Source organism: Halichoerus grypus, chromosome 2 (genome assembly GCF_964656455.1).
Source record: "Halichoerus grypus chromosome 2, mHalGry1.hap1.1, whole genome shotgun sequence".
Lineage (NCBI taxonomy): Eukaryota > Metazoa > Chordata > Mammalia > Carnivora > Phocidae > Halichoerus > Halichoerus grypus.
The window spans coordinates 75,152,457-75,172,447 of NC_135713.1; the positions used below are offsets into that span (position 1 = coordinate 75,152,457).

At 33.2% G+C, this 19,991-nt stretch overlaps 1 protein-coding gene across 2 annotated transcripts in view; it reads left to right on the plus strand.

Annotated features, from left to right (window-relative positions):
• ST8SIA4 (ST8 alpha-N-acetyl-neuraminide alpha-2,8-sialyltransferase 4) overlaps window positions 1–19,909 on the plus strand; it is a 97,733-nt gene extending 77,824 nt beyond the window's left edge. The window contains exons 5-6 of one of the 2 annotated variants that reach the window (XR_013445662.1): window positions 15,494–19,112; window positions 19,144–19,909. Coding sequence is in view for 1 of the 2 variants with exons in the window: in XM_036101813.2 (XP_035957706.1) it covers window positions 15,494–15,776 (283 nt within the window). In the remaining variant the exon portion in view is untranslated. Of the gene's footprint in view, window positions 1–15,493 lie in introns of both variants that reach the window. The other variant, XM_036101813.2, reaches the window with a different exon arrangement.
• The last annotated feature ends 82 nt before the right edge of the window (window positions 19,910–19,991 follow it).

The window sequence follows — 19,991 nt, forward strand, 5'->3', positions numbered from 1 at the left end:
GCTGTCACTGAAATACATAAGTCTCCAGAGAAAAACATTCAAACTGTTTCCAAGGTGGAATGAATACAAATGCACAGCTCCAGTCACACTGAATGTGACTTTTTCAACAGGATCCTCGCCGCTTAATAAGCAGATGGGTGGAAATGACCCCAGTACCTCTTTTCCTCTTTGATTGCTAAGCCTTTTCTGGAGGCCTACTTGTTCAGTATTTCTCTTGGTCTGTATTGGAGAGAGGCAGGGGATATTTGCAAGTAATAAACATTTAAATTATGCATTGTTGTCCTTTTTTGTCAAGAAGAATAAAAATTGCTATAGATCCCCCAAGATATTTCAATGAAATGTTTGCAAAAGAGGCAGTTCTATAACCCAGATTTTAAAGAATTATTTCGTATTTATTCCTTGGACTTATCCTAGTCAACAAGTCAACAATTTTAGATCAAATTTCTTTTCTTGTAATTTCATATTAAAAGTTTCTGAAAAACCGGCTAAAATAAGTCTCATTACAAAATTGCCTCATCTTAGGCCAAGTTTTATTAGGGATCGTACAGATCTGCATTTTCAACTAACAGACTTCTAAAAGCAAAAGGAAATGTGAGAAATATATATATATATATTTTAATATTTTATTTATTTGACAGAGACACAGCGAGAGAGGGAACACAAGCAGGGGGAGTGGGAGAGGGAGAAGCAGGCTTCCCGCTGAGCAGGGAGCCCGATGTGGGGCTCGATTCCAGGACCCTGGGATCATGACCTGAGCCAAAGGCAGACGCTTAACGACTGAGCCACCCAGGCGCCCCAATGTGAGAAATATTTGATTCAACTAACTCTACAGTCATAAAAGTCTTGCTATCTCAAACTATTTTTTATTTTAAGGCAATATTGTCAACTATGTATTCTGATATTTAGGTAATTGTAACATACTATGGAACGTTTATGTATACATACATTTGCATAGCAAACTAGAGATATATTTACGTATGTATTGTATATGATTATTTTCATGTGTATTTCTACATATTAGTGTATCATATATAATTATACATGTAAATATATGTAGCATATAACTATATGTATTATATGGCCATACTTAGTATATAATACATAGAGATTCACTTTTTTAAAGTGTATTTATTTTAAGTGATCTCTATACCCAATGTGGGGCTCAAACTCATGATCCTGAGATCAAGAGTCACATGCTTTTCCAACTGAGACAGCCAGGTATCCCAAGATTCACTTTTTTAATTGGAATGAAATATCTTATTTCCTAATCATAACCTGGAATAATTTGTTTCACGTGTTTATCTCAGAAACTCTTGATTCCAGTAATTCATCACTTTATTTAACAAGTATGTTCATGCTCACTATGTAAAATTGTGGAGTATGCTCATGCTTACTATGTAAAATTGTTGAGTAGATTAATGTTTGTAGTTTGTATGTATAGAAATTCAAAACTTGTCTATTGCAAGGTACCTGAAAGTCATCACTGAACCATGAGGTAACCTTGAGACTTTCCCACATGTCATTTCTCCGTTGCACCGTGACAGATATTTTTTCCCCCAAACACCTATCATATTCCCCAGATGGCCTAGACATCATCCCTGGCAGATTATGAATAATGTTTTAGGTTGAACAGATGTAAGCAATTTGTAATTTTTCCCCTTTCTGAACCAGCTTTGTTTTGATGAATCAACTGGAAATTGAAATTTATGTAGAACTTCTGTTTTTCTGTTTGAAAAGGAGCAATGTTTTCCCATAGTGGAATATGCAGTCAGCTCTTAAGTATGGACAAGAGACAGGGAACAGGGAAACTGGCCAAAATGTGTGACAATAAAAACAGAAAGATCATCACATAGCATTGCAGTGCACTTCCCATTCCTTTCGTCTGTCTAAAGGACCACATATAAAAAATAGTTTTAGGTCTTTCGAGATCAACCCAATTTCCATCAACTTTTGAAAGGACAGCAAAAGTATTAGGTTACCTGTGTTTCTCTCTGGTCAGAAAACTCTACCGATAACTAGTTTGAGAAATGTATAAGTGCTGATTAAATGTAAAGACAGAAGGAAATAAACTACTCTTCAGGCAAGGATTTGTTTATTCTGCCAAATTATATTTTACATAAATTACACAGGTTACAATTATATATTTGACCTTCATATAGTCAACTTAAAATGAAACTTACTGGCAATGCAGTTTTAGGGAAAACACTCTACAAGATATAAATTAAATAACCCCTTTTGTTTAAAAAAAAAAAAGATGATAAAATATCTACCTAAGACAGGTCCATCTTTATAGCGACAGGATGCATCTTTATTTATATACCGATATTCCATTTATAAACAATATGAATTATTTTCCTTACCCTAACCAATTGGCAGACCTAAAAGACCACTTAATGTCTAGATTTCAGCACTGTCCTGCACATTCAGAGCCTATCTCTGACCTGATAATTCTTGCCGTGGGAAAAACAGTCATAGTGTTTTTGGCTTTCTTTAAATTAAAGTCTATGAGACCAAACTAATTAGTAGTTGGTCTGGATTAGCTAACTCTGAATTCTTAAACACTTAAGAATTTGGAAACGCAAAAAAAAAAAAAAAAAAAAAAAAAAAAAAAAAGACTTGGAAACTCCATCTGCTACAGACAGAATATGATAACCAAAATGTGAACTATTAAAGACAGCCATCAATGTACTTCTTATTTCTGTGCTTATTACTACATTTCAACATCACCGACTTGGAAAGTTTAATGTTAATATTATAAAATATTTTTAGGTAGAATTCATACCACAGACCATTCTCAAAGCTTTTTCAAACCTTGCCCCCCTTTGAAAAACAGAAATCTTATGCCCTTCTTTAATTATATTTGGAATTTCAAAATAAATAGTATGACTTAAACCCAATCGGAATAGTTATAATATTTATTATGCTTCTTCTACTTCCACACCACTCCAGAAATCCACCTGTTTCCCCTTCTTCAGTGAATAATCTCTGGTTTTAATAAGCTAGTTAAGGATCTTATCTGGTCTCTCATGTAGGCAGCCATTTCAAGGAACTCATTAGCTATATTTTCTTACTTAATTAAAGAACTCTACAGGATGGCCTATGTTGGCTCCTTTTTTTCTCTTAGATTCTATAATTTAATGTTCTTTGGATTTATAGCTTAGTCCCTAAAGTTCCTGAGTTTGCTTTTATACACAATTGATAAACCAAAGACGAAAAGGCTTATTTTCATGCCAGGACAAAATGAAGGCCCCTCTAGACTGCTCTTACAGAGTGCCCATGAATTTTAATGATTTGCAGCTTTTTGGTGTTGCATTTCATTTATCCTCTTTATTTGAAAGTATGAATATTAAGATAGCAACTGAGACATTTGAGAGGTGTTTTATTAGTTAAGCAAGACCATTAGAGATTCAGTGTGAACTTTCTTAATATTTTAATCACTTTTATTCCAAAATTTAAATGTAATTTCCTCTCCAGTATTGTACACTTCTTTTCTGAATCTGTATATTCCCCAGATTTCATCCTTTGCTTTCCATATTCTATCATGTTCTGTGCATCAAGGAAATTTATAAATGAAATTTGAGTCAGCATTCAAAACAATATTACATGAATGTACTAACACAAAGAGAAGCAGATGGTCAAGAATACTGTACACATGCTTTGTAAACCAACTCCCACAGATTGCCTGTCTTCAATTTTTTTTTTCCCCAAGTAGAATCAATCATCAGATAAGTGATTTTGGATTCTTTATTATGGAAATATTCCTCTTGAACAACAATAAAAACAAAAAGCCATTTCAATTACATTTCCATTTTAAAGAAAGTTATGTTTCACCCTCTTGATAAGTTTATTGTTATGAAGTCTGAGCTAATTATCTCTATCAACTTATATTCTCATTCAAAGAGTCAGGAAAAAAGTTTTGGGACTCTCATTCCTGAATTTCTATTATATCAGTATAACTAAAAGAAAACAAATCATCTGTCTTAGGCAGTGCCTCCAAACTTACATGAATTTCATGATTGCTACATTCAGTTGAATTGCATATTTCACATTCTAGATGGAAACCTTATGATCATTTCTCCCTGCTTTTTAAAATTTATCAAGTTTAAAAGAAGTAACTATTGGGTTTTTTGTTTGTTTGCTTTGTTTTGTTTTGCTAGATGATTTGGCCCTAGTGGTATAATGTAGGCAATAATCCATCGAGTTCTTTAAACAAAAAACAAGAACTAAACTAAACTCAAAATTCACTAGTTGAGTGAATGTTCTATAGCCATGTACATAGGTAATGTGACTGACCTTCCTAATATTCCAACAGCACGATATATTACATTGAACTTGTAAATAAAATTCATAATTTACAGTGAACTGTTATTTGTATCAGATCATTCAATTCCTCCAATATTCCAGAAGATAAGATGTTTTGCCTCAAATTTACAGATCAGGAAACTGAAACACGGATAAACAGACATCAAGGGTGGAGGAATTCTCACTAAAACTTAAACTTGGAAGGATTCTTGCTAAAAACTAGACTCAACAAGGATGGACACAGATGGCCAAAGTAGATGCCTAGTTGAGAAGAGAGCTCAGAGGAGTCTAACGAAATTTGGTTGAGGAGAGACTCTTCTACCTATGAGTGTGATTGCTACAAATATAACTTCATGTTTAACCTTTTGAGGAACTTTGGAGTGTTTTCCAATGGGTCTATACCACTTTACTTTCGTGCACAGGTACCAGCAATATATGAATATCCAATTCCATAATATCCTCAACAACACTTATTGTCTTCTTTATTATAACCATTCTAGTTGACTATCTTTTCGTGGGCATGTTGGTAATTCGTATATCCTCTTTGGAAAAATATCTATGCCTTTTCTCATTTTTAAAATTGGGTTTTTTTATATTTTTATTATTGAGTTTTAGGAGTTTTTTATGTTTTTTGATGCAAGTCCCTTATCAGATATGTGATTCACAGATATTCTCTTCCTTTCTGTGAGTTTTTTCACTCTTTTGATGGAATCTTTCAGAGCACAAAAATTTTTAATTTTGATTAAGTCCAATTTAATTTTTCTTTTGTTGCTATCTAGTAAAAGCTTTACCTAAGGTCACAGTACTTTACTCCTGTATTTCCTTCTAAGAGATTTAGAGTTTTAACTCTTAGGTTGAAGTCTATGATCCATTTTGAGTTTTTTTTTTTTTTTTTTTTTTTTTTTATGGTATGATGAAGGGGTACAACTTCATTCTTTCAACATTGCATTTTAACTGAATATTATGACAAACATCATAATGGGGCACATCTCAGTCAAGGTACAGTTTGTTACATGATAGCCTGATTTTGTAGTACTGTTTCCACTTTTATACTTTTCTATTGCAAATAATACCTTATTACCTAATGTAGTTGTCTTTATAGCTGTATTTCACTGTTTTATTTCCTCAGAAAATAAGAACTTTTTTTTTTTAAATTTCTACTAATGGGTTTCCATTTAGCAACTATTTTATAAATGTGATTTATAAATTAAATGGTTCTACCTAAAAATACAATGAAAGGATTGGCATTAAGTGAGGCTGAAAGAGAGGAAAAGGAGGAAAATTACCACTGACTGCATCAGATTGGAGTTTCATCAAATAGAGACTGAGATCTGGAGGGAAAAATACTCAAGTATTTATTAATGTTTGACTTAATGAAAATATTATGTAACACCTCGTAGTCCTTCAAAGTTTCAGGGATAAAAATATAAAATTTCCCCTAATTAATCTTGGGACAGAATTACAGCACTATTATTTCTAGTGACAAGTAGCTTTGGAATATAATTCAAATCCCAAAGCCTGCATTAGGGGCATTGCCCTAGCAATATTCCTTCATGGGGGCCTTTCCCTCAGCTAGATGCCCCTTTATCAACTTATATGCTCGCAGAAAGCCATTTATTGAATGATAAGTTTATGCCAAGGATTGTCTAAATGGGCAGTCCCTTCAGTATTGCACACTTTATGGCAGGAATAAATATAGAAAATAATGATCTAAATTTGACTAACCTCCCCAAATGCTATCATTTTGATACTTGCTGGGAAGGCTTTAAAGAACTACTTTGAACTTGCTCATAGCTATCGTGATTTTGTTCCTTCACACTGGGCTTTGAGAAGAAGTCTGATCTTTGGCTTATATGTAGTTTGTATACTTTGCTAGCAAGCATTTTACATTATTGAATGGATTATAGATCATATTTGTTGGTCTTTACTCCTCTTGAAATAGATTTTAGCACAATTCCTATTTGGAAGGTTAATGTAATCTGACTTATTGATGGAAACGGGGCATACCCATTTGTAAATTGTCCACATCAAGCTAAAATAAGATCATCAGACCATTAGAAGAGTTGTTTATATTTTATCATAGTAAAAAGGGACTTTTACTGGGAGTTGTCCTTATGTTGTCTGGGAATGTGGAAATACAATCTCTAAGTGCCTTCTTGGAATAATGTTTATGTAAAGAAAAAAATTTGCATGGATAAAATACTGCTATCATTTTCATCTTTCAATATCTAACCCATTTTTGCTAAGCTTTAGGATTACCTATCCCCACCTGCTTTTAATTATTTATTTATTTTCTTGTAGGACTCCACATCTTCTGATAAATGGTTTGTTTCCTTTAATCTTAATAGGAAAAAGCCAAGGTTTCCATAATTTTTGGCCTTCAGAAAGCAATCTGATCTCATAAGGTGAATCAGACACAAGGCACATTAGCATTAAGCTTATTTAATTCCATCATCATGTTTCAAAAGACCACCCCCTTCTGTTTCCAGTATTTCACCTTTTGGACGTCACCACTTCCTCATTCTGGCAGTTCAGGTCATAAATTGCAGTTGTCTTTCAGAGTTCAATTGGGTTAAAAAAGAAGGTCATTAAAACCTGTGGTTTTACATCTACTTCATTTTTTTTTTTTTTTTTTTTTTTTTTGCCATACCCCATGCACCAGTTCAAGTTTTTAAGTATAATCTTTGAGAAGTCCCCAAAGATATTATCTTTAATACCTTTTTTTAAGATTTTATTTTTAAGTAGTCTCTACACCCAATGTGGGGCTCAAACTCACAACCCTGAGATCAAGAGTTGCACACTCCACCAACTGAGCTAGCCAGGCACCCCCATCTTTAATAGATACAATATAGAATTCATCTATAATTATTTTTTTAATTCTCTTTCACCAAAATCTAACCAACATGTAATATACTTTTGGAGTGATCCACTTAAATTCCATTCGGATTTCTTTCATGGTAAATAAAGTCTAAAGGATCCCCTCTGTTTTTAATTTTTCTCACATCTCAGTAAGATTCCATTTTCTTTCACTTTATTCTCTTCCACTAGTTTTATCTTTGAAATTATGATGGACAATTTTATAATTCTTAAATAATCAAAAATCAATTTATTACGAATTTGTAAGTAGAGAAAATTTTCTGACCACTAGATACAAGTATTATAGGAAACTGGGTATGATGTTAACTTTTTAGCAGAGATGCTTTTATCCAACAGCTCTATGCCATTATTGAAGGGATAGGCTGCATGGGATGTCAGATCACACGTTATGAAAGTAGGAGGAGTTAATTACTACAAGCAAAACATAAGACTCCAGCTGCAAATGGAGGAACTCTCATGTTCCTCAATCTGAATTCAGATTACTTGTGACCTTTTAAAAATCAGAGTTTTAGATGTAGTAGGAACCATATTAAAAATCTCATTTTATTGTTGAGTAAACTAAAGCTGAATAAGTTTAAGTGGTTTGCCCAAGATCATATATTTAGTTTAAGGTAAATCAAAGTCAAAACTCCAGCTTTTCCAGTGCTTATCCTATTAAGTACTGTCACTCAGAGAATGCCAAACCATGAATATGTTCCCTTTTATTAACACTAAAAATCTCTAAAACTCCAGCAAGAATAAATTAAATATGCACTCATTAAGTATCTGCTGTGTATCCAACACTGGGCTTAAATATCTTATTTGAGAGATAAAAATAGAAGACTCATTCATCTCTTTCTGTTTTCATTGTATAATAATGTTAAACTTCTCTATTATATCATAAGAAGCAAATTATACCCCCATCTTCTCTTTTTACAAATGAGGTGTATATAAACAATTACTTGGAAATTTTTCTAAGGCAAGTTTCTTTAATGTTGAATTTTCTTGTGCAAACATTATGGGGCTACAGGTCATGGAGAATATTTTCTGTGCGTCCTACAGCTGGTCGTGTACTGGAGCTAAGTTGCCAAGAGTGGATTGTACCATCTCTTCCCTCTTCACTGTTCACTGACGTCAGGTCCGTAGCTTGAACTCAGCCCTGATGGGAGTATTTACAGCACAGAAATTTGCAAAGGCTACAAATCAGCAATTCCTTCTCCCCTAGTTAGTGTTTGCTGTTAAACAGTTACCAAACAGCGTACAGCACATTGGCTGAGAAAACTCAGACAAATCTTGAACTTTTCACTGGATCTACTGTGAAGTAGAAATGATAATATACACCACAGCATCTATAACAGAATTTTATGAGGAGCATGTGAAAAGACTTTAAAACCGTGAATACGAAATAGAATTACTAATACCACAATAACAAGAGTTATATGTTCCACTAATAAAATACAAGACACTTGGCAAAACCAACATAGATCTTGAGTTTTGTAATACTATCTATGCTCAACCAGGCTATGTATCTGGCTAGATAAAAAGAAGGCTGAGATTCAGAGTTAAGGTCAGAGCCTGATTCCTGTAGTGGACATAACACAGATAGAATATAGAGATTTGGGGCCCTAACTTAGTATTCCTACTCCCTTCTCCATGCCATGAGAACTCTATGCCTCTGATGAATCAGGCTTTTGAAGGTCAATATAATCATATAGAGCTCTGCACGCAAAGGACACCTAGAAAACATATTGACAAATTGACCCCTTGAGGTTACAATCCCTGTTTTCATTTTAATAACACTTACAGATACCTTAAGAAACTTATTCATCTCTGCATGGGAATCCCTACCCTTTGATACAATGTCACTGCCTTTGACATTTGCAATGTGGTTAAGTTATATACTGAAACTACAAAATCATCTGATTTGGAATACTTTTGAGAGTGTTCATGGGAAAAGTGGGTCAGCTCTTATTAACCTTTGAAAGAAATAAAAAAGCCCAAAAAGCTCCATGTGTAAAACACATCACCACTGACACCAGACTGTTAATCGCCAGAAGACCATCCAGAACTATTTTTTTTCCCATATGAACCCTATGTTGAAAATGTACCCAGGAAATTACTATTCCAAGCTGAATTCTCTTGAGAAGTTAAATAATCCCATTCCTTTTTAGTTAAAATTGAAATCATCATAGCCATCTAGGTGTGGGCTTGAAACCTGGCCCTGTCACCTACAGTCTCCATGACCTTAAACTGCTTATTTAACCTGCCCAAGCCTCGGTATCCCCATCTGTGAACTAGCATCCTTTCTAGGGTTTGTGATGAGGATTAAATGAGAAAAACAACATAGGTAGAGCTCTTAACAGGGTCTCTGGTCCTTTATAAACACTCAATAAATTAGTATTATCATTGCTACCTTGTATGACATTGCTTATGTTTTTACTCCTGGGTTTACTCCTAGCTTGCCAAAGAACATGAAATATGCCTCTCTATCCCTTTGTTTCTTCACATGAGAGGGAGATCTAAGATGCATCGCTTTTTGCTTTAATGGGATACTATAAGGATTAATTCATGGTGGACTGAATTATTCTCTGTGAGTACAGTACTGGAAGTTCTTTTTCTGTTCTTAAAGAAATTATCACCAACCTACCGTTATAAAAAGACAAGCTATTTCATAATCTTGATAAGAGTTATTATAAACTTTACCAAAACAAATTTATGTATTTAAAAAAATTTTTTTCCATATAGCCACACTTTATTGTTGTCTTTGGATATTTTCATTCATCTTAATTTTTTAAATTTAAATTCAATTAGCCAACATATAATACTTCATTAGTTACCAAAACAGTTTTGAAACAAAATTAAGTTTTATGCACTTTCAAAAGTAGATTCATATGATGGAGCATACCATGGACTGGGAATACAATGGAAGGATTGTGTGAACAGTTGAAAACAAAACAGCAGAGATATTCCATTTCAATATGCCCAGGGATGACTGCTTTAAGTTTTATATTATACAGCTTATTCACATGTCCTTTCTCTAAGAATGAATCAACATATTAACAAATATGGAGGACAGAATATCCAAACACTTGTGTATAATATTCAGGTATCATTAAAAATTAGTTTTGCGGCATGGAGTATGGAATTGGGGAGATGAACCCATCTTCTGCAAAGATGAATTATGGAAAGCTAATTCTTTTATAATATCTCAAATTTCTGTAGACATTTCAGACCCAGAAGCCATATTACTTACCCTTAACAGAATCTTCCTGCAGGACAAGGACAAAGCTCAGTTGTGGGAAGATAAATAAGAGAGGAAAATTGTATGCACAGGCACCTTATGCTATGTACTTCATATCACATTCCTGAGAAAAGAGTTGCTGGGTTCATAAATGGAAACTTTGCAAATAATATATTAAAACTGGCACAGTGGAATTCCATATTCTAGAATATTTTATATCATATTTTATATTCTTCTAGAAATTTTCATGTTCGATTTTTAGAAGAATAGTATCTTAAGAGGAAAAAATACTACTTCTAAATTTGTATACTTCTTTGGTTAAATATAAATGCAAATTAATGTTCCTTTTTTGCCAAATTGTTGAGTGTGAACTGTCATAAGTATATCAAATGCTGAATGCTGTTGAAGATAAGTTTTTTCTTTTATTTTGAAAATGTTGGTTGCTTGAAATAATATATTTTGGCTTACCAGGTGATTATTACCTAATTTGATTATGAGATAAAATCTAAGCTATTGTGGGCTTTAATACCAAAACTACTATATTGAGTACTTTCTTTGCTTTTCAGTGTATTAAAACCTGAAAAAAAGTTGAAGAGAACAGAATGAGGAGGGGGTAGCAGAGAAGAACCAAGAGTGTTTCACACAATTTCAAGCAGTGTGCAGTTTCATGGAGAGAGAAGATTTGAAACAGCCATAGAATCTTATAGATAGAGGAAACCTGAAAGCCATACAATTAAATGTTTTTGTTTCTCAACTAAAGAAACATGCCCTTTGAGGTTAAATGACATGACCACAATTCTCCAGGCAATATGCAGTTATGCAAGGCACCAGGAGAGAAGTAGGATGTGTGAGTGGGACTGAGGAATGGGTTGTTGTGGGATAGGTTAAAATTCAATTAATATTACTTACCACGTGTCAAGCTTGTGCAATGACCTTCATACTTACTATCTCTTTTGCATTATCATAACAACCTTACAGGTTAAATATTACTAACTGAGGTCCAAGGAAGTGAAGTAGCTTTCCCAAGGAGTGACATTGATTTGGTGGGTAGACATTGCAAGTGTTGAGTTGGTTTGAAATAAGAAATGGGATGGATATGTTGGAGGAAAGGGAGGTAAGACACTTGCTTGGCATGAACAGAGCTTCCATGCTGGGAAGGATTGAGACCTATGGAGGCTATTGCATCTATAAAAAGTTAGAAATGTTCAATTTACACTTAAAATCCAGGGTGAGTTTGTTTCACACAACAAGACAGAGTATTACAACACTGAAGCAGAAAGAAAGGGAGGGAGGGAATTAATAGTATCTGAAATAAAACTTAGCCTAGCTGGTGAAAAACACTCTCTGTATGAATGATTATAATATATATAATCATTACATAATATGTATATTTTATTATATATTATATATTAATATATATAATATGTATCCATATAATATATAATATAATATATATTAAGATCCAAAACAGCTAGGGAAACAAGAGGATGCTGCACATTATAACAGTAATTATCTCTATGTAGTTGGATTATAAGTAATATTTTTCTTCCTCATTCATTTCTTTTTTCTTCAAATTTTCTACAGGGAGCCCGCATTGATTTTATGATTAAAAAAATCAATTTCTATAAAAAGAAATACATATATGGAAACTAGATTATTTGCTGAATTGAAAACATTGCCAATTTTAAACTACAACAGAAATGAATTTGAGATAAAAATTAGAACAGCTTATACTGAATTAGAATATAAGTAGTTCATTATTTTATATATGTATTATTTTCAATTCTATGTTTTCCTAATTAGGGTTAAAAACTTAAGTTAACATTCTATTTTTGATTAACTCTTCACAAGAAATTTGTGGTTTTTAAATGTCAGCTTGTACATAAGTAGATACTTCCAGATATGGATTTTAAAATTGTTCTCTGGATTTTGGCTTATAAAGTTGGCAGATACTATCTAACTGACTGTGCTAATAGAATTTAAAAAGAATATCCATTTTTGTCCTTTTCACATATGGAACGTGTTCCCGGGCAAATACTGAATATTGGTAATTTATGTTGGCCTATACAATTTCAAGCCCGACATTAGATTTATAATAAGCACATAGGAAATTCTTACTGACTATATTCGGATCAGTTCCTGTGTCTTTTTAATTTCACAGAATGTTACTAGCTGTGGCCTCAGTTCCCAACCTGCTTTAAGGTTTCGTTTCAATTTATCAGTTACATGTTGATACCATTTATTAAGATCTGTTTGATAAAACGGCATTTATTTTGTGCTTTTTCTCCAAAAATGTCCTGAAAATGGGTAGTTCATTTTTTCTTTGAAATTATTCAAATTGTTACAAGCCAAACATCAGAAAGCTTTAGGATTTCTAAAGCAACATTTATTAGCACCAGTGTTTGAACTGCATAGATTAAAGTAACAAGTTTCTAAAGCCTCTCTACCCATTATTTTCAAGTAGGATGATTTGCGATCTGAGTTTAGTTTTCAAAACACAATTTTTCTTAATATCAATTAATTAATATCCCAGGTATATCTTCCCTATTCCAAAAGTCACAAATTTATTTCCTCTATAAAATCCTCACTGAAATCACATCATATACTTGAGAATTGTCCCAAGAATTACATTTTTCTCTTGTTTTCTTCTGGATGTGCTGATGTCTCCATTATGCTCATTTACCTGCTCTGCTTTTAGATGTCAGAGTCTTGAGGGTAAGAAGATGCCGTCACTCATTTTCTGCTTGTGGTATCGCATGTGGTGCCCTGGATCAAAAAATGTTGAGTGCCTGCATATCTCTGACACTATTTTAAAATATTTAGGCCAATAATTTTGCCTTTGGCATTTTTTTCTAATATTATAACTACTTATTTGTATTACATATAAAAGTTGCTTTGGTATTTTTTCTACGATTGATCATCGTTGAGTGGCTATCCAGGAAATCTCTCCAGAAAATGGAAAGTGTTTATTTATAATGTGTTCTTGAATTCACATATAAATGTGACCTTGGAGTCCCCTACAAATAATATAGCATTATATTATTTCCTGACAGTTATTTTCTTTTCTCACTTCAGGAATAAGGTAATTCAGCACGACCTCCATATTGCCAGACTATTCCCAATCATTGACGTTCCCCGATAGAAATAATCATTTTTTGAGTTTGAACTTGCCTCAGCCGCTTTAAAAATTTATAAATAACATGCGTTTTTTTTTTTAACTAACCAACTTCATCGACTGACATTTGTAACCACATACAGATCACATTCACAAAATTTTCCAATAATAATCATTTTGTGTTTGAACATCTGCTTTCTCAAAGCTGAGAGAGCTTTCGGCTGTATCACAGTCTCTTCAAAACCTTCAAACTGTATTGTAAGCTCCTTGCACAAAACCAATATCTATGGTTTCTTCATGATGCTAAGAATGCACGTGCTATGGTTTTTGTTCATTAGCTATCTTTATGTTGATAAAATTTCTTAAATAATAATCTCTGAAAATTCCTTATGAATCTTCTTTATTGAAAATAGGCTTCCTTAAAACACTTTTGATAACAAAAGGGCTACAGTGCATTTCATATTGCTCAAAACATTCAGCACGAGACCTTCAACCAACTAGAGAATTAAAAAATGTGAAAAGTCAATCCCTGTTCAAAGGAGGGGGGAGAAAAGAAGGGGGGAAAGAAAGAGGAATGATAGTGGATAAGTGTATTTTCCCTATTTGAATGTAGGAATGTTTCAAAGTCCAGTATTTCTTGGTCAACATTCAATAGTCTAGGTGTATTTGGTGTCCCCTGGAAAGCTTCATAAATTATTTAAAAAAGAAGACAAAGGAGGGGTGCCTGGGTGGCTCAGTTGTTAAGCATCTGCCTTCGGCTCACATCATGATCCCAGGGTTCTGGGATGGAGCCCTGCATCAGGCTCCATGCTCAGCAGGAAGCCTACTTCACCCTCTCCCACTCCCCCTGCTTGTGTTCCCTCTCTCGCTGTCTCTCTCTGTCAAATAAATAAATAAAATCTTAAAAAAAAAGACAAAGGAAAGAATATTGTATAAAATCTAAGGCAAATATGTAAATACAGCAATGACCAGAATCTAATAGAATCTTCCACTTTACATTTGAATGGCAGGCAGAGTATATATTTCCCCAAATAAGAGATGAGTAAAAACAAAAATTTTAAAAATATATATATTAACTTTATTCTATTTGTAATTGGACAACTTTGAAAGTTAAAGAAAATCTATGCCCTTCCTCTTTTAGCTGTTTCTGTATAAGATAATGAGTATGCCATGAAGTATTGGAAACCCCCTTCCTCGCCAGGGGTGATGATTAACTTGTGAGTTTGCATGCTTTTCAGGTGAACAAAGTTTAGCAATAATGATGGATCTGAACATTTTGGAGTATTTTATTGCCTTCGAAATGAATAGTATAAAATACTGATCAGCATTAATTTATTTTACCTATGTAACAAAATGTTAAACTGAATGGTGAATTGTTTATGTTTATATGTTATTTGTTTTATGCTGTTTTTCTGTGGGTTGAGGCAATATTTTTAATTAGCTTTCGTAAAATGGGGTTTGGACAATTGAAATTAAGTCAGTTAGTATAAGGCAAGCAAAGCATTTGTTTGGATTTTTAATTGAAATATCAGAGATTTTGAAAAACCTATGGGCAAAGTTTTAAAATCTCTTTTTCTAGGAGAATTACCTAATCTTTGCCCAATTACTGTGTCGTTTACAGTCATATTTAACACTTTCTGAGAAGATTCTATTCTGTATATGATTATAAATGTTTGCTGCTAATTCATTTTGAATACGATAGTCCACAGTAATATTTACACACTTTCTAGGTCCCCTGACTATTTGTATGACCTCACAAATAAGCAAGGAAATAAAGGATAAGGAAAAATAAGATAAATATGTTAATTTTTCTAAGTGCTTGAGAAATATGTTATTTCTTCAACAATCTTTTGAATGTTATTCATAACAATACTTTTCAAATTTAATTTACTTTGATTCCACATAGTATATACTTTGCTGTAGGGTATGTTGTATGTTTCTCTAAATTCTTCTCTTCTGTGTGCTTTTTTCTTTTCCAGTTACTGGCTGACAAACAAAGTTCCCATCAAAAGACCCAGCACAGGTCTCCTCATGTATACACTTGCCACAAGATTCTGTGATGAGATTCACCTGTATGGATTCTGGCCATTCCCTAAGGATTTGAATGGAAAAGCTGTCAAATATCATTACTACGATGACTTAAAATATAGGTATTTTTCCAACGCTAGTCCTCACAGAATGCCATTAGAATTCAAAACGTTGAATGTGCTACATAATAGAGGAGCTCTGAAACTAACAACAGGAAAGTGTGTAAAGCAATAAAGCACATTTGAAAACACACAAACAAACTGAAGATGCACTTCTTTTCTGAAGATGCTTCCTAAGATTTGAAAATGGGATCCAAAACAAGACTGAGTTTCAGCATCCACCAAGTATCGGCAAGGTGATAAAGGACACTTATGAGAAATCCATTACCAGCTGATGAAATACCTGCAAAGTGCTCTAAAAAACACATATTTTGACTTCAAGGGTCCTAGTAAGTGCCACTTCCACTAAGAACACAGTTTGAATGTATAATCAGTAGTGTTTACAAGATCCAACAATGCACCTGTCATTAGTTAATGAGGCAAATATGTTCATCACTGTTGGGCTGCCACGGCAATGCCAAGCACATTAGAAGAGTCACCCAGGAACACAACTCAGCCCTGGGGATTAAACCATCCTTGTCAGCAGAAACCGAGATGGAAAGAGTTTGAGCAGTGAAATCCATAAGATGAAACAACTCAAGTAAATGCCTTCAGTCAGGACTCTGAGTCTGATCATGAACTTTTGTTTTTGTTTTTGTTTTTGTCTTCTGGAATCTCTTTTGGTTTGGGTATTGGGTGCTTAGAAATCCTTTCTGAGATAAAAATGAATGAGATAAATAACCTTCAAGGAATCATTTTTAAAGTTCTTATATTTTTAAAGAGCAATCACAGGACGACTTTGTCAAAGAGTTTTATTTTGCACAACTCTAAACCTCCAGATTTTTTCCAGGGGTGGAGAAGGTACCAGCTAAACTGTACCACTCAGTAATCTTGAGCCATTCTAAAGGAAAGATGTTCTATGTCATCTGAGATGGTAAAATTAGCAGAAAAAACAAGTACGTTTGGTACCAAAGATTGTGCTGATGTTTCTACACAACAAACCATTCTCCTTTCATGAAAATAATATATTAATATATTATTATGCTACTAATATGGAAGTTGTCTTTAGAGGTATTAAAGTTTGCAAACTCAAACTTTATTTTTATTTGAAGGAAGACTTCCATAGCTTTTACATTTCATAATAATTTTGTGGAAGCATTTTGCCCTTTAGAATAAATGTTAGACTGATGGGGCTGAAATGAGACTTCCAGTTCTTTGATATTCCCCTTATACTTCAAATGGAAAGATTGGCATTCTCTTTATGTCACTGTTAAATTTTCTTAGTGCAGAAATAACATGATTAATAGATTGTTTTCTCCATAATAGATGATTAATTTTAAGAGATTTAATAATGAAACTGTGGGTCAGTATTTGCACGTCAAGTGAATTAAATTGACCAATATTTTTTCTGTGGTTAAATTTATTCACATTATCACCTTAATGTGTTTTCAAAGAAGCACATGAAATTATCAAGAAAGTGATTCAAAAAGTTGTAACATGGGATAGAATTGACCAATAGGCCAGTTTTCTGTTAACTTATACTACACTGGTAGGTAATCCTAATGGTAAATTGTTTAGAAAGCAGAAGTACTCTGTTCCCACTTCTACTCTTGGCCTGAAGCACTTGGCTGACTTCTTGTTTCTTAGGGAAGACAGTCTGAGGAAAGAAGAAATAGTGTGGGGAATATGTATGTTTTGTTTCTTAGGGAAGACAGTCTGAAAAAAAAAAGAATAAATAGTGGGGAGATTATATATATATATATATACACACACACACACACACACATATATAAGTTATCATAGAAAAGGATGTTCACAGTAGGACAGTTCTTAATATATTAATAATATGTGGTATTATGTTTAAAAATATAAGAGAACCTTGGGTTTCAGAATACTATATTTTAGAATTCATGTGTCTCTAAGAAAACAAAATAGAATGCATAAAGGAGATGCAGAGCTAAAAATGGACAGAACATGATGCACTTTTATCATTAACCTCTTATCTATTGGAAATCTTAAAAGAATTAGGCACGTATTTTGAATGTAAAGTTGAAAAGTCTGATTTACCTAACAAATCCAAAGGAGGTGATTTATAGAACCTTAATTTTTACTATTTGTGGGTAAGTTGTTTGAATAGCCTTTAATTTGAATTCAATAGAAAATTTGAAGTTACAAGTAAATTCTGATAAGTAAAATCCATCTCAGAACTCATTCAAATTATGTCTTAAAAAGCAGCAGCAAGGAACCTTGCCATTTTTACTGCATCATCAAATGTGTTTAAACAATTTTAAGGCCACAGCAAAAGCATCCCAGTCACTCACTGTTTAGTGCATTAATGTTTATCTCATAAATGCATTGAGTAGTGCCTTTTTAGCTTCATGTTGCTTTGTTACCCTATACTTTGTGTTCTCTAAATAAATGGCCCAGTTCTGAAAATGTTCAGCATATGAAAAGGGCTTCAGTATCGACTGAGACTACTTTTGTTCATCTCAGGGAACTTTCAGTACTCAAGAATGAATTCAATTAAAGGCATTTAGTGTTCAAAGAAAACAAACTGTCCTAGACCATTTTATTCCCTATTGTATACCTTTCCATCCACCCCACCACCTTCATAAAGCTACTGTGGCCTTCTTACAGGGATAAGGCAAGGAGATCACTGAAGGCTAATAGCAAGAATAAGAAAAATAATTCCATTTAACCAATAAGGGGCCAAAAGGGATCATGATAAAATCAAATTATAAATACATACTTGAAACATCTGAATTTTTTTCTTTTGAGACGTGTCATATGTTCACAGCTTTAATTTTTTGTTTCTTTTTCACGATTTACCCCTGTACCTGGCAATGCTCAGGCAGCTGATTGTGGAATATTCTGTCTTTTAGAGAATGTGGTTGTTACTGTGCTGTTGACATGAATAGGCCATGGAAACATTTTCATCATTATTACCCAGCCTGTTCTATATTTAATATTAAATTGCTGGAATAAAAAAAAATGAATCAGTAACAGATTTTCTGGGCAAATCTAGTGATTCAGCCCACAGGACTGATGAAATTACTGTGGAAGTTTTTCTGTCTGAAAGAAGGTGCTGGGCATTCAAATGTCTTTATGTATTGTATATCATATGAAATGTATATCAATTGCTAATGGGAATTTCTGCATATATGCTTACATAAGCAATTTATTTAAGTAATGCTATGGGTAGTGTACATACCAACTAGTTATTAAGCTTCTACACAGGAAAAGGGTGAACAAAGTAATTTATTTCTAATTGAGCCAGTTAGTCACAATGCACACAATGTGGTATTTGGTTCATAAGAGTTGTTTTCATGTGCTTATTGTTGGGAGTATCTATAATTGTGGAAGAGGTATAGGAAGAGTTATGTATAGTTAGTTGTTACCTCTACAAGTTTGAAAATTTCCCCATTAGACCTTATCAATATACCAATGTTTTAAAAATTGAGTGAAAGATATTGTTCATATCTGATGAAAAAATTGAGTGAAAGATATTGTTCATATCTGATGAAAAAAATCTAAATAAAGCCCACCTAGAAATAGATATTTTATTATACATGTGCTATAGATATACCTATATAGTACAAATAGACATGTGTGATGCATATATACAATGTTATATATGTGTGTCTGTGTTATCCACACAGTCTGTAATATACACACACTAGATTTGTGTCATGCTAACATCTTCAGAGGCTGTATTGTTAAGCACTCTGGAGAGAAGGACACTTTAGAATAAAGAAGTTCTTTTGAGACTTCAGTTACTAACCTGCTTTAAGAGGGATCTACTTTATAACTGAATTCTATTGTTCATATTTAGAGTTTCAATAAGGGTCTAGTATGGCCAAATCTTAAAAAAAGAAAAAAAAAAGAAAAAAAGGAAGAAAAAATTAAAATTAAAAAAAGTTTTCAAGCTGGCAATGTATTTGAATTGCAGTTTTCAGTGGTTCCCTGGCCCTGTGTCTCCCATTTAAGTAGCACCTTTTAATAAATACTGTTTCTTTGTGTAGGCAAAAGCACAAGTGTTTCAAATGTATATAGCAGGAAGAAAAAAGTTTACAGAGATAGCACTGCTGCACAGGATAATTGCTACTGAATATTTCTTATATCATTTGTGGAATTGAAAGATGAGATTTATTCTGTCAAGTTCATTCTGTTCAACACTGTTTCCTATTGTTTATGTATAGCAATTGGGTGTTATTGTTTTATCATTTGTAAAACTGTAAAATAAATTAAATCTCCCTTTTTTTTTTTCAAGTTCTCTCTTATCTCTTACATCCAAGCCCTCGGTTCCACTTTGTATGTCAATATAAGAGGACAGTTTTTAACAAGCTTTAGC